Source organism: Cyprinus carpio, chromosome B8, assembly GCF_018340385.1.
Source record: "Cyprinus carpio isolate SPL01 chromosome B8, ASM1834038v1, whole genome shotgun sequence".
Taxonomy (NCBI): domain Eukaryota; kingdom Metazoa; phylum Chordata; class Actinopteri; order Cypriniformes; family Cyprinidae; genus Cyprinus; species Cyprinus carpio.
In genome coordinates this window covers 21805517-21829794 of record NC_056604.1, presented here as the reverse complement: position 1 = coordinate 21829794, position 24278 = coordinate 21805517, and the positions used below count along the sequence as shown (strand labels likewise).

At 36.0% G+C, this 24278-nt stretch overlaps 2 protein-coding genes across 4 annotated transcripts in view; both read left to right on the top strand.

Annotated features, from left to right (window-relative positions):
- LOC109053914 (disintegrin and metalloproteinase domain-containing protein 9) overlaps positions 1-24278 on the top strand; it is a 1168157-nt gene that overhangs the window by 125340 nt on the left and 1018539 nt on the right. The gene's annotated exons all lie outside the window — the stretch shown is intronic.
- Positions 943-23559, top strand: LOC109070362 (glycerol-3-phosphate acyltransferase 4-like). Of its 2 annotated transcripts, XM_042730107.1 has the most exons (14): positions 943-1405; positions 3408-3913; positions 5811-5883; positions 6151-6484; positions 9617-9691; positions 9993-10082; positions 12137-12230; positions 12319-12434; positions 12584-12639; positions 13709-13794; positions 17324-17452; positions 17990-18069; positions 19637-19765; positions 23331-23559. In XM_042730107.1, the coding sequence occupies exons 2-13, from the start codon at positions 3746-3748 to the stop codon at positions 19743-19745; spliced, it is 1410 nt and encodes a 469-aa protein (XP_042586041.1). In that variant the 5' UTR covers positions 943-1405; positions 3408-3745; the 3' UTR covers positions 19746-19765; positions 23331-23559. The 2 variants fall into 2 exon arrangements, with proteins under 2 accessions (XP_042586041.1, XP_042586040.1); XM_042730106.1 differs by lacking the exon at positions 23331-23559 and having other exon boundaries at positions 944-1405; positions 19637-20925.

Here is a 24278-nt window from a genome sequence, read left to right as displayed (position 1 = left end):
GAGAGCCACACTGTTCTCAGATCAGATGCACATAGATAATGAAACATTTGTTCTTTTTCTTTCACATTTAAAGGTCAGCAGTGACATCACTGGTGTCACTTCAAAGAGAAACCTTTGCTTAGAAAACAATCTGGTCAGGCTCTGTTCTCCGCTTTAGCTTCATGTAGTGGGCTGCTGAGTCTACTGGCCCCATTAAAGGTTGACGTCAGGGTTTTGGTGGGTGGAACTATTCACAATACTGTACTCAGCCTTTTCTATGGGTATGTGTTTTGTTGTGTATCTGTTTGTTTGTTTGTAATTGTTTGTAATTTGTAATGTATTATGTAATCATCATTTTGAGGATTTATTGTTTGCTTTTAGTGGTTTTCATCTGCTCACATTATGGCACTTTTGTTTACAAACATACAATGCAGATGCATATATGTATACATGTGTATAAATACACATACACACTGACACTAAATACAGTGCTACAGCACCACCTGGTGGATTTTAGTGTAAATACTTATGCTTTTTGAAAACACTTATTTTAGCTTTTTAGGATTAATTTTTTTTCGGTATCTCTTCCAGGTAGTCTACATATGGATTATTTAGTTGGTGGCCAATAGAAAGCGCTTTTGACTCACTGATACTGATCATTAGAAAAATAAAATGGTAAGGTTAGAGACTCGAAAGTTGTCTCTAATTGGTCAGAAATATATGTAAAAAAATGTATTTAATTTTTGCATTGTTTTTGTTAAATTAAATGCTACTTGAGCTTCTCAGTTCTGTTGTAAAGATGTGAGTTATTATTCAACCTGTAGCGGAAGCCGCACAGTGATCACACACTATCTGTTACTTTTCTCAGCGCTTCTCAGGATTAACCAATCACATTCGGTTCTGATTACTAGCTACTTTATAAAAGAAATCTTAGCAATTTCTAGAGCGAATCTGTCCCATTTATGCCAATCCTTTGAATCTAGGAATATAAGTAATGGTTAGTTTTAGAGTACACAATTCTCCAGTGATCTGACGGTGTCGCAGTAGCGGAGTGTGTTTCTGTCGTCTGAGTCTGAGTCTGACGCGGATGAAAACTCCGGTGATGTGGTCACAGACACGCGTCAGCTCGTACGTCACTCACGTTACGCGGATCTTCGTGACGGACTGCTCTGCCGGTGTGAGGACGCGCCTTCGGCTTGAGAACGGAGCAGCTCCGCTTCACGAGTGTTTCTGTAGAGACATCGCACGCGACGCGCGGATCATGAGCGGCGCGTCTGTGAAAGGATCGATGAGAGTTCAGCCGATCCCCTGCTCGGTCCGTTCATCAGCCAGCTGTTAGCGGAACGCTTTAGCAGACAGAGATTACCAATAAAGTCATGCAGCGGATCAGTTTTCGTTCGAACAGGGATATAATATAAACTGACGTGTAAGTACTTGATTAATTGTGCTTCATTACTGTTACGACTGCTTAAGGATTTTGTTTAATTGTAGTCAAGTGCTATTGAAACTCATTACTTATTCTACTGCATTTCTAGGAAAGTTTTTGTTTCCTCCTTAAAATGTTCTTTAACGAAATCAGATTAATTTTACTTATTTTTTATTCAGAACAGTTAATGAAAGGCATTTGAATGTGAAATATAATTGTCATTCACTTTATTTTAACATGAAGCAGATCATTGTAATCAGTTTATTCCAAACTATTCCCAGTTAATTTACATGGATAGCCCAATAAACGGTTTCTCAACTGCATGCCTTTTCTTTTTCTTTTTTAAGATCATCACTAAGGTCAGGACTTTGAAAAACTAGTGATTTAAGTACTTTACTTTGCATACTTAAGTGCTTCAGATTTACTGAAGTGAAAATCTTAACTGTACCTCAGTTTCAGAAAATGTTATTTCAGTATTATTTATATTAAATGATTATTTATTTATTAATAGGTTATTATTATATTATTTATTAATGTTGAAAATGATCTTTTATCATTTGTATTTTTCAGATTTTTTTCTTTTGTGTGCTTTCATTTTTATTAGTGTTTTTAATATTTATATATAGCTTTTATTTTATTTTGGTTTTGTTCATTTTATTACCTCATTAGCTACTTAATTACGTAAACTTATTTTATTTCAGTTATTTGCCAAGGCAACATTTTGAATTTTAGTTTTGAGTTTCCTTTTTTAAGTTTAGATTAAAAAAATCTATCATTTCTGTTTTGTTTTATATTAGTTTTATATCAAGGGCTGAAAACAGTTATTAGTAGTTTGAGTTAACAATAAAAACAATGGTTTCATATTGTATGGACAGTATATTTTAGTAAAATTCAGAATGAGTTGCATTAGTCTCTTCTCGTCTCTTCTCGTCTCGTCTCGTCTCTTCTCGCCTCTTCTCTTCTCGTCTCGTCTCTTCTCTTCTCGTCTATTCTCTTCTCGTCTCTTCACGTCTCTTCTCGTGTCTTCTAGTCTCGTCTCGTCTCTTCTCGTCTCTTCTCTTCTCTTCTCGTCTCTTTTCTCGTCTCTTCTCTTCTCGTCTTTCTCGTCTCATCTTGTCTTGTCTCGTCTCGTCTCTTCTCGTCTCTTCTTGTCTCTTCTCTTCTCGTCTCTTCTCGTCTCTTCTCTTCTCGTCTGTTCTCGTCTCTTCTCTTCTCGTCTCTTCTCTTCTCGTCTCTTCTCTTCTCGCCTCTTCTCTTCTCTTCTCGTCTCTTCTCTTCTCGTCTCTTCTCTTCTCCCGTCCTCCCGTCTCTCCGTCTCGTCTCTTCCTCGTCTCCTCTATTCTTTCCTCCCGTCCCGTCTCGTCTCGTCTCGTCTCCTCTCTTCTCTTCTCCTCTCCTCTCTTCTTCTCGTCTCTCTCCTCTCTTCTCCTCCTCTCGTCGTCTCGTCTCCTCTCGTCTCGTCTCGTCTCGTCTTCCCGTCCTCTCGTCTCTTCCTCTCCTCTCTTTCCCTCTCCTCTCGTCTCGTCTCGTCTCGTCTTGTCTCGTCTCGTCTCCTCTCTTCTCGTCTCATCTTCCTCCTCTCCTCTCGTCTCGTCTCGTCTCGTCTCGTCTTGTCTCGTCTTGTCTCGTCTCGTCTCGTCTCGTCTCGTCTCGTCTCGTTCCGTTCCTCCTCTCGTCTCGTCTCGTCTCGTCTCGTCTTGTCTCGTCTCCTCTCCTCTCGTCTCGTCTCGTCTCGTCTTCCTCCTCTCCTCTCGTCTCGTCTCGTCTTGTCTCGTCTCCTCTCTTCTCGTCTCTTCTCTGTACTCGTGGGAGCTCTTTGACTCAAGCGTGTCCTTGTTTGAGATCCCAGTGTAGCTCCAGGCCACTCTGTTTGGCTTTGTGATCAACCTGTTGTGTTTACTTTGGTGTGTTCAGTCACTATCGGTTTGATTTGACTAAGCCTGTACTTGAATTGAATTGAACTGTAATCCTTTCCTGTTTGTGTTTCCTCCACATTCTCCAGGTTTCTTTATTTCAGGGTTCTGAGCGAAGAGCTGTCAAGTTCTGAGCCTACAGTCATCTGAATTGCCAGTGTTGAAGATTATGCATCACTTAATGTGAAGTAATTCGCCTCAGGGCAGAACCACACACAGAATGATGTGTTTGCTTCATCCAGTCATGCACCAATGGAAATGAAAGACTTTATAATGTCACCTGTCTTATTTATGGACCCATTCCACCTCATGCTCTGGAGACTTTGACCCTAAAAGTGCCAGAGAAAGCTGCTTTTTGGGGTGTCCACTTTCCTTTCCCAGTTTATTTATTTTTTTCCTAAAAACAAAACTTTTTTATTTTGTAAAAATGGGCCCTTTTATGTCTCCTTTCAATAATCTGCTGTGCATGCTGTTGGGCATCTCTTTCACTGTCTGGTTCACACTGCTCTTGGTCTTCATCATCGTTCCTGCCATTTTCGGTCTGTCCTTCGGTATCCGCAGCCTCTACATGAAGATGCTGCTCAAGGTGTTTAAGGTGAGTTGAAGCTCATCTTGCTCTCTTTCGGTATGCTGTTGTTCAGACTGACTTGCATTTGAGTTGACAGGAAGGTTGGAGTGAGAGCGATGAATAACCAATCGTTCAGTCAAATTAAATCAGTTGTTTTAAATACGATAAATGAATTTAGGCATCACAACACTGTAATGTACAGTAAGAAAAATGGATGTAACTGTTATGATATTTGCAAAATATTACATTAAACTGTTTTGCATTTTTAAAGCATTGCATTTTAAGTTTTAAAATCGAAATGCAAACATTAAACAACAGTTAAAAATGTTTACCAGAATCATTAGATAGCTGATGTGATAACAATATTGTGCATCTTTACTCATGTGCAATGGTATTTATATGGCATTCTAAAGTTTATCAAATAATATTAGGGCGCTGTCATAATACATGTTCAAAAAACATGGTATAACAGTACCTTGTCCAAAAATCTAACATGGTGCATTTTGATACTTTGTTTCTATTTATAGTGTGAACTTCTCATGTGCTTCCAGAGCACACTGACGGGTTTTACATATTCATAATGTTATATTATTGTGGCCATCTGATACGATGTGGATGGAGTTGGGAGGTTATTGAACATTGAGCGCACTGTTTGCATTTCTATTTGTCCAAAACCTGTTAGGATCTAAATATAAACATGGCTTCTGTGTACATAAGTGCCTAAGAGGGCTGATACAAGAAATGAGATCTGGATGAGGAGGAAGTGATGATCCAATACACATCTGTTGGCTGTTTCTAGAAAATGCATCATTTGCTTACTTTAATGGCACTGTTTCCCCCCATATTATAATCATGGAGTTGAGAGACAGGAATGGAGGTGGAGTGAAGAGCTGAGGGGCTGCTCCTCTCCAGCTGTGGCTGATTTATTTCAACATGACCTCACATCCGTCTGAAGATGTTATGTAACCGTTTGTGTGCTCGCATAACATGAACAGACATGTGTGTGACTCTAGTCCTGCTGCCTGAAATTTCTGGTAATTAGTATTTTTCAACAACAAACAGGAGAGTTTCTCGAAATAAAGGAGAAATTCTAGTTAAACATCATGTTGTTTGGGTGTTAAACAACATTCAGCTTGGCCAACCTAGTCATGGGGAAGCAATAAAGAGGAAGTGTGTCTTGTTCCTAAAAATGAGAGTAAAACATCAGTAAAATGCTAAAAAAAGTGCTATTCCTGACTGTGTGTAGCACCTACAGCTCTGCAGTGTGAGCTGCACATTTAGGATGGGAAATTTTACTGTACCATAATCTCCAGGGACAAAATTATGAAAAATCTCAAAGTACTCTTATTACAGATCAGAAGAATCCCTGATTCAGATGAAATAGTGAAATAAGACAAATTAAACAAATGAATCGGCTAACATTGAGGTATTGAAGTTAAAGCAAAAACTGTGTTAATGTAGCAAGATATCAATAGCAGCCCTTCAGTGTTTTCTGATTCTTAGTGCAGCAAGTCAGTTGTGTGCATTGTGTGCTCCACATGCCTGAATTAACATACTGACATTATTCCTTCCTCCCACAGCTTTTCAATAAAGCGCTTGTTGTTCCCTCGGGGAATATTCAATATGTATGCATGTCTGTGTGTGTTTGTGCTACAGTCCACTGCAATGTGTTTCCAAATCATGAAACAGGCAGTTTTATTTTAAGTTCCATATTTAAGGTCCATTATGATATAATCCGTTGTGGATGTGTATGAGTTTTATTTCTCGATAATGACTGACCGTCTGTACATTAGAATTGTAATAGTGTGCTGCAGGGATTCAATTTTTTTCATGATCACTCTTACAATAGTAAAACATTACTAGGATGTTGCAGTGGTAATGAGATTATTGCATTAAATTGAGTTTGTTTTTCTTTGTTTTCCAGTGGGCCACAGTGAGGATGGAAAGAGGAGCCAAGGAGAAGAACCATCTACTGTACAAGCCTTACAGTCTTAATGGTACGTGTGTCAGTGGCTGTGTAAACACCTGTGGGAAAATGATCTATTACTCCTGCTGTGTGCTCATCTGCTTGTGGCATTGCTTGTTTTGGCATTTCCCAAGTGCTCGGTCGATCTCACGGGATGTGAACTGAGGTGTTTTTATTTCCAGTTGACCTATCAACAGAAAGATCAGGCCACTATTACTGGCGATGTCTGTTCATTCGGTTGCATATTATAATGATAAATTCTTCGGGTTTTGATATTGCATGTATTATTTAATCTCAGGGATTATTGCTAAAGAACCTACATCGCTGGAAGAGGAGCTCAAAGAGATTCGGCGAAATGGCAGCAGCCAAGATTTGGATGGCTCCGCCTCACTCACCACGGGCCCCTCCCCTTCCTCATCAGAGTTTGAAATGTCAGACACCTTCTACTTTTGCCGCCGTGGGATTGAAAGCATCGTAGACGACGAGGTTACCAAACGTTTCACGGCAGAGGAGCTTGATTCGTGGAATTTGCTGACCAGGAGCAACTATAACTTCAATCACATTAGCACCAGACTGACAGTGCTGTGGGGTCTCGGCGTTGTCATCCGTTATGGGTTCCTGCTGCCCCTCAGGTGAGGAAGAAGGAAAATTATAGAGTTATAGATTAAACGGCGCTGATATTAAAAATCTGGCTGATACAAATACATTTTATGACCAATAAAAAAATTAAAAACTAAAATCAGTCATTTTAAATGGCAGTTAATGGAGGCGTTACATCATTGAAATGTAAACAATCATAAAAAAATCTGCTAGTTAATTTAGGTGTCACATCAGTATGAGAAATGGATATTCATTTTGAGATTTGCTGAAGATTACATTTAAAAATGTTATAAAATTATTTTACTAATTACTTTATTGAGCGTTTGAAGGTAAAATAAACGCAAAAAATAGGTGAAATGAGCATTGCAATTAAATCCTGAGTATTGGCAGATATACTTTATCCAATATCAACTGATACCAAAACATTTTTTTTTTTAAATCTCTTATTTTGGGTGGTAACCACTGATCTGTAATAGAGAACTGGATTGCTCATGACGGCATAAAAGTAAAGCCGCCATATTGGCATTCCCATACATTCTTTTGAATGAATAGGAAATTGTTTAATTTTAATGACTAAACATCACCTAATGAGTCAGTGTTTTTATATCTGAAGAATCCATGCAAATGGTTATTTGTTTAATGTCGGGCATTTCCTCGCCGTATAAAAAGTTACGTATCGTATTTATTACAGTACCGTACATCAGATGAACGTGATTAACATCAGATGGACAAGATCCTCAACATATGCATTTCAAATGACAAAGTGCTTATGAAAACTGAATAAAGATTTATGCATTGTATATGTTAATTATCTTGTAAATTAGCTGTTTGTGTAATTGTTGTTTTATTGTTTTTATTCGTACAGTAGGCTAACTGCAAATTTTTAAACAATGATTTTGTTATCAGCATGCACTTTGAAGCAGTTAATGATTAAATAATGGTTAAATTAATAATTTATTAAATATACATAACAACACTTCCATGCAAACTGAAATGGTAGTAAAATGACATAGAATTTGCGCGATCTTGAAGAGTCTTGAAATAGATGTTGCTTCATCAGGACATAAAAATACACGCATTCAGAGAATTAATGCTGATTACATATGGTGCAGACTTAAAGATGTGAAGATTTATTTCCAAGATAATGCATGGTAAGCTTTGAATTTCAATACAACATAGAGCAATATAGTAACAGAGGTTTGTATTGTAATATTTATTGTATATTCAAATCAATTTCTGATACTTATACCAGATATATGTTTGTTTAATATTTATTTCGTAATTACGTACATAAAGAAATATATTTTGTGTTGAATGTTACCTGTGTTGGGAGAGACACCGTGCCAACCTAAACGATTTCAATATATGCCTTATCCTCCCCGAACGGACATAAACATTGTAGATAACTTCTGAAGTAACAATTAGTTTACATACACACAACATAAAAACTGATTCTGTGTGACCGATACGCTTCAAATCGGGTGATTTTAGGTCAGTGTTTTGGCTCTCAGTCAATGGTGCCCTCTACCGAATGGCAGTTTAGGACGTAATGAGCAGTGGTGGTGATGGATGTGGAAGATTACAAGAGAAGAACGCTAAAATGAAAAAGAAAAGGAGAAATGAGGCCACTGCTAACAACTAACAAGTGCTAAAATGTACTGTGGTACTACCACAGGTTTTTTTGACATGTACCATGGTAGTGCATTTGTAATCAAAGTAGAATTGAAGTAAGGCATACAAAGTAACACAACGATATGTAACAAATTGATGTATGGTTTGTTAGGATAGGGCAATATTTGGCGGAGATACAACTATTTGAAAATCTGGAATCTGAGGGTGCAAAATAATCTAAATAATAAAAAAACCTCCTAAAAATTTCTAAAAAAAAATTTCTTAGCAATGCTTATTACTAATCAAAAATTATGTTTTGTTATATTTACGGTAAGAAATTTACAAAATATCTTAATGGAACATGATCTTTACTTGATTTTTGGCATAAAAGAAAAATATTGTATTATTTTTGTAATATTGACTGATAATTTTCACCCATGCAATGTATTTTTGGCTATTGCTAAAAATATACCCGTGCTAGTTATGACTGGTTTTATGATCTAGGTGTTTTTTTTTTTTATTGGGGACATAGCACAGAGTATTCAAATGAGAAACCGTTGCTTCATGAAGAAAGGAGCAGATATAACTGCTGTTGCTCTCATTTACATGTCTGTGATAAAACAATCCAGCGTAGATACAGTACATGGTTCATTGTTGGGTACGTTTGTACATTAAATACTCACCCCTTATAATACTTACAGTGACCCCTGTATGTCATATGACAGAGCAGAAAAAAACAGCTCTTGTAACATTCAACTGCTAATTGGAGTGTTAAATAAATAATAACTCTTATTTTTGATTGGCTGACATTATAATTTGACATCATTCTAACTGGTCCACCCTGAGACACTTGCTCTGTTCTGGCACAGTCTGAATTTAGCGTCTTAAAATACAGGCTAATTCTGACACCCCCTCAGGGCCATATGGAGCTTGTGTAGGATTAATGTCAGTCAGGGCCGTGGCCTTAACCCACATTCTTTAATAGAAACTCCTCACCATCCCATGTGCACATTTGAGATGAGGAAGAGCGCCTGATAGCTGAGCTCTGATGTTCTCACCTGGGTATTGTGGGATTAATTGAATCATGGACAGAAACCTAAATGCCCAGTGTCACTGCTTACATTTTTCAGCAGCATACATTGGGTCAGAGCTGTGGTGCGGTGGGGAGTGCGTGCTCTTGGAGCTGTGGTGATCATATAGCTATGTAGGTTTATATTTGGCCTGTGACACATTACACTCTCTCTATTTCATTTCATTAATATCCAGTTCTATCTTTGTATCTCCAGTCAAAGACTCAAAAGTAAAGAAGGTGTGCTTAATTTATTGCTGACTAAAAAAATAAAATATTTGAAATAGCATGATGAAATATTAAATGATAAACATTTATATGAGATGAATACTCTGAATATTCTACATAGAGTAGGTTTCACAAATCCAGAAAAATGCTAACAAAACTTACTGTGTACTTTTAGATTTAAAATAGTTTTAAAGGGCAAATTTTGTAAAGATTGTTCCAGTGTTTGAGCTGAAATGCCTTGTTTTTGGTTCATCAGGTTAACATTAGCAATCACAGGAGTGAGCCTATTGGTCGTCTTCACCACCATGATTGGTTTTCTGCCCAATGGGAGGTAAGAGTCTTGATTTAATAAATAAATAAATATATATATATATATATATGTGTGTGTAGATATATATATATATATATATATATATATATATATATATATATATATATATATATATATATATATATATATATATATATATATATATATATATATATATATATATATATATATATATATAAATATATATAAATATAAATATATGATTTTTTTTCTTGTTGTTTTGCTTTCTTAAACTAGTGCTGGACCAACATATCTGTGAAGCCATTAATGGATGTTAACGTGTCGCTGTGTGTGTTTGCAGGGTGAAAAATTTTCTCAGTGAGAAAGTGCACCTGATGTGTTACCGTATCTGTGTGAGAGCGCTGACTGCTATCATCACATACCATCACAGGTAAGAAGCGTCACAAATGTGTGGAAGAATACACGCACACTCACTGGAAATTTCCAAACATTTTGGCTCATTGTGCAATCTGAAATCGCACATTCACAATCACGCATACAAGCTCTCACAATCAGATGCTCACACTCACATTAGCGTCCACATGCATGCACAGTCACACATATAAATACTCAATTAGAATAATCACAATCAAACACTAGCATGCTCACAATCACTCTCACAATCAGACACTCATAATCACTTTCATGCACACGATCACCCAAATACTCTCACAATCAACCATTCACATACATGCACAATCACAAGCATACTATCACAATCAGACAAGCATTCACATACACACTCACAATCAGACTTTAACAATCAACAAACATCACACACACATTCACAAGCTCACAATCACTCTCACGTACACACATACAATCACACACATACTCTCACAATCAGTAGCTCACAGTCACAGGAACACACACATATACGTTCAGAATCGCACACATGCACACAATCACATGCTCACAGTCACTTCCACAATCAGACTCTAACAATCAGTCAGTCACATACACACACAATCTCAATTACACAAACTAATGCACATTCTAACATTCACACTAACAATCACTCATGCTTACAATCTCACACCATCACAATCATGCATATTCAACACTTAAATCATGCATTCAAAATTACATGCTCACAAACTCAAGAAAGCATTTTGAAGAATGTACTAGTCACTCTCTTCAATGCAGTTACAGTGAAAGACAGACGGTGACTGAGAATATTAAAGGTATAGTTCACCCAAAAATAAACATTCTGTTATTAATTACTCACCCTCATGTTGTTCCAAACCCATAAGACATTAGTTCATCATCGGAACACAAATTAAGATATTTTTGATGCAATCCAAGAGCTTTCTGACCGTGCATAGACAGCAAGGGTCTTACCACAATCAATGTTCAGAATTGTAGCAATGACATTGTTAAAATATTCTATGTGACATCAGTGGTTCAACCGTAATTTTACGAAGCTACAAATACTTTTTGTGCACAAAGAAAACAAAAATAATGACTTTATTCAACTATTCGTCTCCTCCTCGTCACCTTATAAGCTCCATTTTGGAGAGTATCACATATATAAACATTGTATGCTGTTCTGTAGCAGCAGGACCGTACGCGGATGCGCTGTTTACGCTTTGATCCGCGTACATACGTTGCATATGTTGTTTACATATTTGATACTCTCAAAAATGGAGCTATAGGGTGACATGGAGGAGACTAATTCTTTCACACAAAAAGTATATTGTAGCTTCGTAAAATTACAGTTGAACCACTGATGTCACATGGATTATTTTAACGATGTCCTTGCTGTGTTTCTGAGCCTTGATCGTGTTAGGATCCTTGCTGTCTATGGAGGGTCAGAGAACTCTCGGATTTCATCAAAAATATCTTAATTTGAAGATGAATAAAGGTCTTACGACAAGAGGGTGAGTAATTAATGACAGAACTTTCATTTTTGGGTGAACTATCCCTTTAAGTCTATCAATGGTGCGTCAGGCACTTTTAGATTCTAATGTTATCTGATAGAGAGAGTGGCGTCAGACGTCATAACACCCAACAGGTAACAGCGAGTTAACAGCAGCTTGGTTTTTCAGCTTCAGGTCAGATTAACCATCTCCAGCTGATTTTGAACTCCTCCAGTGCCATCTTTGTCATTATCTCAGCTTATCATTCCTGCGTCGGCTTAATGTTATCGTGTGGTAGTTCAGGTCACTGTCCTCCTGTGCATTCTCTCTCTATCTACCTCCCAAAATATGATAAGAATAAAGAAAAGAAGAAAACTCTTTCTCTCAGGACCTCTCCCTTGACCAGTCAAACTGGTTTCTTTCACAGGGACATTCAGGGTTTTGTTGACAACAAAATAGCACGAAGAAGACAAGACTAAACTGTTGGATGTCAGCACAAACTCTTTCTAACTCACGTTGCTCTGCTTCTCCTGCCACTGTTTACACTCTCCGCTCACAATCTTCTCTCTGTCTTTGTCTGGGACAGTGAAAATAAACCCAAGAATGGAGGCATCTGTGTCGCCAACCACACGTCACCCATTGACATCATTATACTGGCCAGTGACGGATGCTATGCAATGGTAAGTGTGTGTGTGTCTTGACTGGAGCTGTAGTTGGTGTGTGTGAGAAAGAAGCACTGAAAGGGTTAATTGCATGTGTGTGTTACAGGTGGGTCAGATCCATGGGGGCCTGATGGGGCTCATTCAGAAGTCTATGGTGAAAGCTTGTCCACACATTTGGTTCGAGCGCTCAGAAGTCAAAGATCGCCATCTAGTGGCTAAAAGGTGACGCAACATCACAGCTTATCTTATTTCTTTGGTTTTTGAACAGAAGTGCTGGATTGGAACATTGTTAGTTCAAATATCTTGCTGAATTGTGTTTTTTATGACGCTCATATGTATTATTGTCATTAATTAAATGAATTTTATTTCAGGTTGAGCGATCACGTAAAAGACAAAAGCAAACTGCCCATCCTCATATTCCCCGAAGGTGGGCTGAACTCATTCTCAGAAATTATTATTAATATGAAAGAGAGACTAGAAGAGACCTCCTTCATCTCCTTTCCTTCATCCACTACCATTACAATGTTTGGGGCCAGTAAGATTTTTAATGTTTTTGAAAGCTGTATCTTATGTACATCAAGGCTGCACAGTAAAATCAGTAATGCTGTGAAATATAATTACAATTTACAATAACAGTTTTTTTTTTATTATTATTATTTGAAAATAGCATCAGCAGCCAATACTCCAGTCTTCAGTGTCTTGTCTTCAGATCCTTTATTATTATCAATTTCGAGAACAGTTGTACTGCTTAATATATTTGTGGAAGCCATGATTATTTATTTATTTTTTATTTTTTTACCTACTGACCCCAAACTTTTAAATGGTGGTGTATTTATTTTTAAATTTAAAGGCATTATAACTTTAGACAGCAGAAAACAAATAAAGAACATCCATAATTCAAAATCAGTGTTTAATTTTTTTTTTTCTTACAAAGTGAGCTAATCACAGCTGTTGATCACAGGCAGAGAAATAATGTAATTGAAAAGCTTGCTTGCTTTGACCTTTTACAGTTTCTCCACTAATTTCTACACGTATATAAAGTAGGGCTGTCAAATGATTAATCACGATTAATCACATCCAAAATAAAAGTTTTGTTTACATAATATATGTGTGTATACTGTGTATATTTATTATGTATATATAAATACACACACATGCATGTATATATTTAAGAAGAATATGTTATGTTTATATATTAAATATATTTATATATAATATAAAATATAAGAATATAAATATATAAATGTATATACATGTAAATATTTTCTAAATATATAATTTATGTGTGTGTATTTATATATACATAATAAATATACCCTGTACACATACATATATTATGTAAACAAAACTTTTATTTTGGATGTGATTAATCGTGATTAATCATTTGACAGCCCTAATATAAAGTTATAGTAACTAACATGGAACAGGTGTTGTGAACTGGTTGTTAATATGGTATTATGTTTGTTTCATGTGTGTATCATATAATTTGTCTTCAGGGACCTGCATTAATAATACATCAGTCATGATGTTCAAGAAAGGAAGCTTTGAAATTGGCTCAACTGTCTACCCCGTCGCCATAAAGGTCAGAAATCTCACTTCTCTAATCAATACTCTACGTGAGGGATGTGAACAAACCTTGAACATATGTATGAATTATTGGCGCACAACTTGGCTTGTAATGCTCATGCTATGATCATAAATGATACCAAAATGATAAACATTGTAGTCTGAGACCACTAATGAAAACACTGCTTTTTTTAAAAAAAAAATTACATTATCAGCATAATCATTTGTTTGCCCTCTTTTGCAGCTTTCAAGCTGAATGAGCTTTTGTGTCAGTCCTGATGATCATGTTGGATCTGTTTATTGGATATGACCTAAAAATATTGCATAAACTTACTTCTACACAAAATATTAAAATAATGAAGAAATATTTTGGATTTTTTTTTTTTGGTCAAATTTCTTTGTTTTACAGTTTTCAAAATACTAAAATGTTTTTCCCAAGTTTAAATGAGAGAAAAAAATCCCAGATTTTTAATGTGGTCTCAGATTTTTGGACCACACTTTAAAACTGTGAGATATGTTGAGTTGATGTGTGCTATTGCTTTTCTCTGGATTGAGTTAATACTGGTGGATGAAATAAAAATCGAAAACAAAAAAATCCCATAGATGGAGAGACCTGTGCCATCTCTTGGGACTTGGGGGTGGTCTCTTTTGACTTTTAGATATCCCAGAACAGCATAGCAACATGCTTAAAACCACCCACAACACCCTGGCATCAAGTCTCTCAAAGTGTAGAAATACTACTACTAAGACCACAGTGTCTTCTTTTGAGTACTTAAAGAGCTTATTTTTTTCTTGCGCTGATCATTTACATGTGCAAATACCCTCTGAAACATGCTTTTTACACTCAAAACTTACTGGACATACTGATTATTTCAAACTAAGGGACTGTTTTGTATTAGCAATAGTATTAGTATATTAATAATTGTATTTTTTAAAGGGGAACTGCCTTTTTATTCTTTTGTTCTGCTCTCAAATAGTCGAACATTCAAACGGTCTCTCTATAATTATTTAAAAAGTAAAAACACTAAATGGACTGGGTGGTGCTGTGGAGCGTGTTAACAAGTTGATTATATTTGATCACAGAATGTTGTCTCTGCCTTGCTAAGTTTGAAATTACATATGATAGCAGAATGATCTTGAGACATACACTTCCTTTAAGTTTCCACAAGGGAGAGTGGTTTAACACAAAACTGTTCGCACACTGTTATCTTTGTCGGCGGACATTCTTATTGTTATTAGACAAAGTGAGACAAAGTAATAGTGATCATGTAATAAAAGCAGTTACTTACACTTGTGTGTTGCGACATTACTGTCGGATCCAATATAGTCAGCACAGCATCGTCTTTTAGTTTCAATCTTTCGGAAAATTCTGCGTCAAATTGTTTGTAAATGAATCTGCGGTAAATTGAAGTGAACAAAGGACTAAGTTCTTACTGACGTGGTCTGGGTCTTCATTAAAAATAAAGTTTACTCATTCCTAACGTTGGGGTCAGAAGGAAGGAAACACAAACTCTGTTTTTCCACAACTTGGCACTGCAGTGCATCTTGTTGTATTCAGAGCCATCATTATTATTACGATCAAGCGGCCCGCGGCAGACAGTGAGTTGATCATAGTCTGTTTGATAAAATTTGCCTTCTCAAATCCTCACGACTTACCTAAAATAAAATCTATAGATATGAAACAGTAACAATGTTTAAACTTTAAACCTAGATAAATGCGTGCTATATCCAATAGTTTTTGTGGAGAGTGCAAGCTAAAGCATGCTTTGCAGGACATGGAGGCGCCAGTGCGATCACTTGCATTTTTTTCAGTGGAATCAACTTAAAATATGCCGTCATTTTTGCTCATAAAGGTAAGAGTAATACATCATTCGGAACTGTAAAGGGTCTATATTAATTTGTGTGCACTCACACTGTCAACAAAACATTGTGATTTAATAAAATAGAGAAAACAAACATGATGCGCTTTCTGCCGTCTTGGTCTTATATATCTATAGAAAGCTTTAAATTAACGAGATAAATCGAACAATCAAAAACAAATACTCTTTAATTATCGTCATAATCATAATCTGTAAAGATGCACTTCTCTCTAACGGCGCGTCTGATGAGATGGCGAGTCAGGATCAGCAACTTCATCCTTGCAACACTGACTCAGAAAACACTGGTTTATTAGTAAAGAATTCAAATATTTCCTTACTAGGCTATTTCCCCCTGACATATACATGGTAATTACTTTTGCTGGGGCCTTGCGGCAAGCTTAAGCCTATTGCATGCATTTGAACGCAGAACGAGCTGCACTGATGGCACGCACCATACATGCTGCTGCTGGACACTAAACACCGTTGAACCGCTCTTGACAGACGCGGCAGCACGGTCTCGTGTTGTTTCCACCAGTGCGGCAATTTTTTTTCCATCACTAATTGATGGATGTATAAAATATTAAAAAAACGTAGAGGCCTATAACAGGCCCAAGCCCGAGGCTAAACTATGATGTGAAAATTGGCCCGAAGCCCAGCCCTAGGGGCATAAAAAACTCGGGGCCTGTCAGGCAGGGCTCTAACTTACACTATGTGTGTGAATTGGTGGGCGGGGCTAAATAGACAGTGATGTGGAAGCAGACATTGATCTTCTGCAGAGGCGGTGTTTATCCACATTAATACATCATAGAGTGTCACATTCCACAAGCTGTTGTTTTGGCAGACTGCCTTTAAATATAAGCTGTTTTCAGACTAACAGGAAAGTTTTGAGTTCTGAAACTTACAGGATGTTTTTTTTTTCATGGTAAAATGACCTCTTATATCAAAAACAGCGAGGGAGTGCTGGATTGTTATTGTATATCAAAATAGCAAGGGAATTTTGGTTTCTCAGTTCATGACCCCTTTAACACTGAAGCTGGTAGGCTGTATGGTTTCACTCTTGTTCTGAGCTGTAAAGCTGCTTTCAAAGGTTGAAGTACATCTCTTACTTTATCAGCTCTTAAGTTATGGTAAGAAAAATGATGAAGGGCTGATGATTTGGATGTTAATGTCCCAATCAGCATTTGTCAGCAGTAACATCTAAACATCCTTAAAACAAGATTCCTTGAGAAGATAAATAGTAAAATATATTATTATATTATAAGATACTATAAGATATAGATATACAGTAAAAAGATCTGGCATTATTTTTGTTTTGTATTAGCTTGCAAAAAAATGTGCTTAAAGAAAAAAATTGGACCTACATTTGAAATACATTACATGCTTTTTAATGCAATATATTTTTTGTTGTTTTTTGGTCTACTTCTAGAGTTTTAAAAGTTTTATATATAACTTAAACATTTAGACAAATAAAAAAATATAAACCATATAAACTTAATTCAAGTAATGTTATCTGAAAACATGTTTTACTTATTACAATATGTTTTCTCGTTTTAAGAATATTTGGGTGTGTTAACTGGAAGAAAAATAATGATTTTGGAGAAAGAAAAAAAAAATGACCTTGTTTTTTGTCAGCATTGTGGTGATGGTTGTATTGTATTTCATTTGCATCTCTTTGTGTTTTTCTAGTATGACCCTCGGTTTGGGGATGCCTTCTGGAACAGCAGTAAGTTTGGGATGGTGAATTATCTGCTCAGGATGATGAGTAGCTGGGCCATTGTCTGCAGCGTGTGGTACCTGCCTCCGATGAGCCGTCAGGTAAGACTCAAACACATGCATCCTCTGTAAATGAAGTTAAATCTGTGGTATGAGTTGCACTGCCCTTCCCATTTTTGCATTGGTGCATTTAATACACAAATCAAGCACAAATGAGCCCGTGTGGATTTGGAGTTTTGTCCACCCACCACAGATTGGAAATGGACATCTGTGTTTGCATGTGGGCATGCAAATAAACAAATAGAGCATTGTTTTTAACTCATGTAAAAGACTTCCATCCCAAAAAACCCCCGAAATGGTCACCATAGGTAAATTATTGTGCTGGTGTGATCCGGCCCACCTTGAAAGTTACAAAAGTTGTCTGGAAAATCAATGGAATAATGTTGGAAGTCTTTCCTTTATGTATTTTTAGTTTGTTTTACTATTTCAGAAAAATAAAAGCTGTTTCTTCAGTTAGAAATGAACATGCTGTTAACTGAAAATGCTGAAAATAAGTATAAAAATGAATTGTAGACACCTAATAAATTTTTAAACCAAAGGTCAAGGTTTTTTGTCAAGGTCTGTTTCGTCTCCTCGCAGGAAGGTGAGGATGCAGTGCAGTTTGCTAACAGAGTAAAGGCAGCCATTGCCAGACAGGGTGGTCTGGTGGACCTGCTGTGGTAAGTCAGCTGTCATATCCGACTCAGCGGCTGTGCTTGTACTACTGTATAAAAAAAAAAAAAGGGGGATCTGTAAAATTTATGGTAAAAAAGGGCAGCTGTGGTTGCCAGAGCTTTTCCTTAAAAAATATGGTAGCAAAATTTTAGGTTTTATGTACTGAATTTAGATTTACAGTAAAAAAAACAACAACAAAAACAACAAAAAACACCCATTTCATATGATGATATAATGTTAACTCTTTCCCCGCCATTGACGTAATTTTCTGGCTTTCGGTAGGAGGTGCTATTACGCACCTTCTGAAAGACTGCTGAATGTCTGGATTAAAACAAGGCGAAGAAGAAGCAGAGAAAAGTATTTGTAAGCAGATGCATGTGTAAAATAACAAGATCATCAAACATTAAACAGCATATATATCAAAAACTGGCAAACAATACCGAATGAAATGAAATTCCAGGAAGTGGTTTAGGACCGTGCAAGCTTTGGATGTGTTGATGGAAGCGATCTATTCCATCTATGTTTTGATCATCGTTCTGAATCTGATCCGGACATAGCCTTTTTTTTTTTTTTTTTTTTCAAAATATTTTTTTTTTTCAGCTTTTTGTTCAAAATGATGCTTTTTTCATGAAACTTACCCATATTCAATTGTTAATAAAAAAAGAGTGCATGAACGTAGAATAAATTTTTTTTTTTTTTAATTATACAACAAAATATTATGGGGGAATTAAAATTATGACAATGATCAAAAATGCTCGTGGTGGCTGGGAAAAAAGCTGGCAGGGAAAGAGTTAATTTACTAAGCTGTGCTGAAATCTGTTTTCTACCTTTATAATACATTTATAACCACCATAAAACACTGGTGGTATAGAGAAAGCCATACAATGTGTCAAAGCTCATCACAAGTAGCTTTTTCACAAGCTGAAGTAAATACTGATATATAGAAGGTGCACAGTGTCGTTTATACAAATACAAAACACCATTATGGTAACACACATAACATTACTCATGTATACTGATAAGTAAAAACAGTAATTTCAGTAAAAAAACATAAACAGGGAATTTTGGGTGGGTTATAGCATTGCTTGTTCTTTTTTACATCCAAAAGCTGTTAATTTTACAGTAAAATACTGTCAAATGTCCCATTAGATTTATTACAGTTTTTCACTGTGTAGAGTAAGATAGTTTCATGTTAACCAATTAACAGATTTTTACCATAGCAATTTTCAAGTCTTTTGCCATTTAAAATTATGCTCTTTTTTTTTTTTTTTTTTTTTACAGTGTAAACACTAATGTTGAGGCCAATGAAAAGTAATAAAAACACTAAAATAAGCTGTAGATTGAGAGATAAGTGACAACTGTACCAGAAAACAACCAGAAAATGTCTGGTTTAAGCTGATCTCCCAGCCTGGCTAGCTGGCAACTGCCCAAAACCCCTCTAAAACCAGCCCACATGGTTTTGACCAGACTGGGAGACCAGTAAACCAGCTTAGGCATATCAAAGCTGGTTTTCTCAGTAGGTAAATGGCTTTTCTTTTGGTAAAAGAAACTGGATTTGTGTTTTTTTTTCAGGGACGGTGGGTTGAAACGAGGAAAAGTGAAAGACACTTTCAAAGAGGAGCAACAAAAACTCTACAGCAAGATTTTGGTTGGAACACAAGAGGACCGCAGTCGTTCTTGAGAAGAGGAAGACTGAATCAGGTGAGGACCTGGAGGCCAAGATACGGTTCTGACATCTGGACAACTTTGTTTTGTTTTTCATCACATAGAAAGAACTGTCCTTGTTTAATTGCTCATCTTTTTGAAAGGACCAAAGCGTGTCCAGTGTTTGGTCAGATCGTGATTAGAACACCATGAGACGTGTTTTGATGCACTGACCGAAGTCAATGTAGCGTGATTCGGTCTGTAGTGTAAGTTACCCATGAGGAGTCATAAGGACGCAATACCGCAGTTTAATGGTTTTTCTCCTTTTTGTTCTTTTTTTAATTTGTTATGGTTTCTTTTTCTTTTATTATCATTTGCTCTTAACGTGTCATTAGGACGCAGTAAACTATTAAATTTGATGGCCATGTATGGTTGATGGAAACGCCTCATCAGGCAACACGTAGGTGTCCGAAAGCATTTCCAGCTCTCTGCTCTACTTCTGCTGCGTGAATCACTTTAATCCTGGATTTTAACAGGAGAAAACAGCAGAAATATGCATGAAAATCTTGCAGTTTATTTTGAGGACATCGAGTTTTTCCTGACCTTTGCAGATGAATAATCTGCATTAACTTTTCAAAATGGATAAACAATCAAACCTGTGTGAAGGGTTTGAGAAGAATTTGATATATATTAGTTTTTGTTTTTTTGAAAGATTCTTTTCCATTTCCATCTGGGAGTCAAATCATAAGAGTCTTAATGATATTGGCCAAGTGATGGCCAATTGAGAACTCTATGAAAGTGTTGTTCAGGTACTGCACACATTTAAATTAAAACTATTACTTGTGATGTTCAAACAACACTATGCAGCATGTACTGTATATATGCAACCAGTGTTTCCTAGGATTTTTAATTTTTTTTTGATTAACCAACCTAAAACTTGTTAAACAGTAACACATTTTTTTCAGCATATCAGTAACATTTTATTATTATTTTAAAATAAAATCACAACAAACTCTAAAATTCTCATTTTCAAAAACTTTTCAAAAACTCATTTTGAGGTCAAGGATAATATGATCCAATAAGTTGTCTGATGATTTTGTTTCTTCAGACCAATGCAAACAGGCCGAATGAGCATGAAAATTCACTCTCTGATAGTAGGTGCCATGTTTTACATGTAAAATGTAAATTGCATGAATTAAAATGTTTATCGCTCTGAATTTTTTTTACACAGAGCCATTAGTCTTAAACTGTGTGTCAGACCTCAAACTAAAAAATGTCATGTCATTGCAAATAAAGCATTAATGTCACAATGTCCTGAATATCAGTGCAGGAAACACTGTATGCAACTATCTCTAAAACTAAAACCCTAAAGGGCTCACGATGAAGCAGAATCAAAACATTGTATTTTCACAGCATGCTCGGTAAACAGAAATTCTGTGTCTGAAATCGCATACTCTCTGAATAGGTGTTGAATAAGTAATGAACTTGTAACTGCTAAAATGTGTTTTATATAGTATGAATGTGTGTGGTATGAAGGAAATCCAGATGTACTACATATGTCATGTTGCCTTACTATTGTTCACAAATCCCCTCCCATGGCATTATCTGGATACTTTTCGCCTACAATTTATAAATACTGTGATGTTCTACTCAAACTGTTTTTCACCTACTATATAGTAAAGAAAGTATGCGATTACAGATGCAGCCCAAGTGTACCAAGGGTCTTTCATTTCAAGACTATGTTTGGTTACAACCACTGACAAACAAGATGTTTGTTAAGCCAACAACATTAGCTTTTTGACTTCAAATGTAAGGTTAGTTTAGATTGGATGGGACTTGATTTGCAATAACACTCAAGCTTTGTAATTCTTAAAGGGATAGTTCACCCAAAAATGAAAACTGTCATTAATTATTAATTAAACTCTCATGTCGTTCCAAACCCGTAACACTGTGTCCTAATTACACACGACACGACAAGATTCCAATGACAAGCACTTTGGGTGTCCAGACCAGACGTGACAGAATCAATCAAATATCAGCCAATCAGAAGCAGGCGTGGGAGGGCTCCGTCTGGAAGTGCTCTCCGGAAGCTCAATGAAATGGATAAGTTTATAATGTAATTTATAAATATTAAACCTTTTTACCATTATTAAATGTACATACTGAGTGACTGATACCATTTTTATGGAACGCGCTTGTTGGTTTGCATTGTTTTAGCGTACATCTTTGCTTTAATTTATTTTCAAGATCTGAGGTAAACTGTTGTTGTTTTCAGTATGGCTATAAGGCCACACAATATGATATTCAAACTCACATTAGACACGTTTAACTTTGAATAAAGTACATAATAACCTGAGAGTTAACTACTTTCATATAGTTTGTATGTTCTTGCTCTGTCTGTGACGTCGCGGAAATAGAAACCGTTTCTAAAATAGAAATTTCGCGTTCCACCATCGCGGCTAGTTAGGAAAAAAATTCACATTTACATGGAAAAGAGACCTTTTATTGTGTGTCGCTGTGCCGTGTCGCGTGTAGTTATGACATGGTGTCAGACCTTTGTTCATCTTCAGAACACAAATTATGATATTTTTGATGAATCTAAGAGCCTTCTGGCCCTCCATAGACAGCAACTACCACATGACATCAGTGGTTCAACCATAATTTTATGAAGCTATGAGAATACTTTTTGTGTGCAAAGAGTACAAAAATAACCAAACAAAGATTATATAACAAAATAACATTGTTTTTGCACAAAAAAGTATTCTCGTAGCTTCATAAAATTACAGTTGAACCACTGATGTCACATGGACTATTTTATCGATGTCCTTACTACCTTTCTGGGCCTCGACTGTGGTAGTTGCAAAGCTGACTACACAGGGTCAGAAAGCTCTCGGATTTCATCAAAAATACCTTTATTTGTGTTCTGAATGGTGGGTAATTAATGACAACATTTTCATTTTTTTGGTGAACTATCCCTTTAATATAAACCCTTAAATGGGTGTGTACAGTCAACTTGCACCAACTTGGATGGTTAGTTTTTCTCATTCATTAATCATTCATTAGTGTAGTGTCAGAGCAGCATCTTTTACAGGTCATCAGCTCAAGGAGGCATGTACTGGATGATGGAGCTCCCCCAATGGTTTTTGATTTAAGAAAGTATGTATTTAAAAATGATTAGACTTCATCTACATGCTTAAAAATTGAAATTAAATTGGCCACAAGCAGTGCAGTACTTCACTAATTACAACTTTAAAGACAAGTCAGCCTGTAATAAACAGACTGAATATAATTAAGGTTTAGATCTCAGCTGTGATCTGAAATAGCACGACTACAAACCAGCATGTGAATCAGTTCTGCTGCTGGGCTCAAAACGTGGGAATGACTCTGTACAGTTTTAAACCAGTTACAGGGTGCATATAAATGGCTCTGTGGAAACAGAGAGAGAGGCTGGATAAACATGCCAACGATCACAATGTATCATATACAGTTTCTTAGACCTTCATTTAAGGTCTGATGTAGTTCTCATCTTTATAAAGGGGTTCAACTGGAGATCAGCCTGTGGAGGGAGTCATTAATCAAGTAGGACTTATTCCAGTTCACTGACTTTGTGCTCTTTCTGCAGTGTTTTCGCAGTTCATCATCAGTTCAGTATCCTCCTGGGATCCAGCAGTTCATCTATAGATAGCATGTATTTACAGTCAAGTCTATATATGTCCTCTTGAAGACTTAGTTAAAACTGATCTGGCCATGACAGATTCCTCTCAATGTTTTTAAAAATGTCTGATATCACAAAAACATCAACTTCAGCAAAATAAATATTGTACTGAAATTATTTCTAGGTCAAACATCTATAAAAAAAAAAAAAAAAAAAAAAAAAAAGGAGCAGTAGTACAGTAGTTTTATTTTAAAATGTCCACTATTGTTCAAAAGTTACAGTAAAAAACTTTAATTTATTCTGTGATCAAAGCTGAATTTTCAGCATCATTACTCCAGTCTTCAGTGTCTCATGATCCTTCAGAAATCATTCTAATATGATGATACACTTTTAAAAAAATTCCCAGGAGAAAGTTCAAAAGTACAGCATTTATTTGAAAGAAATATTTTGTAACATTTTTTTTTAAATGTCTTCTAATCATTTTCAACATTTTAAAGTGTCCTTGCATTAAATATAAATTGTGTATGTGTATGTTAATTATTTTTAATGCATGATTTTGTAAGTTGTCAAAAATAGAAATTCATACATTACAGGTGAATTGGGTAATAAAAATTAATATGAAATATGACTTCATTTGTCAAATTTCATTAACTTTCATTGACTTTTTTTTTTGCAACTTGCTTCTTGCCTTCATTTTAATGTGAGTGAGTCCTGATGTCAGCAATAAAAGACATGCAATAAACATGTTGATCTTTCATTTCATGTCACTGGAAAAACATTACAAAATCCTAAACAAGCAAAAAACACTTTATGCTGGCTCTCAGGAGGATGTCTATGAAACACATTTTCTTTGCTACACTAAAAATAAAGGTTCTTAATTGGAATCAATAGTTCCATGAAGAACCTTTAACATCC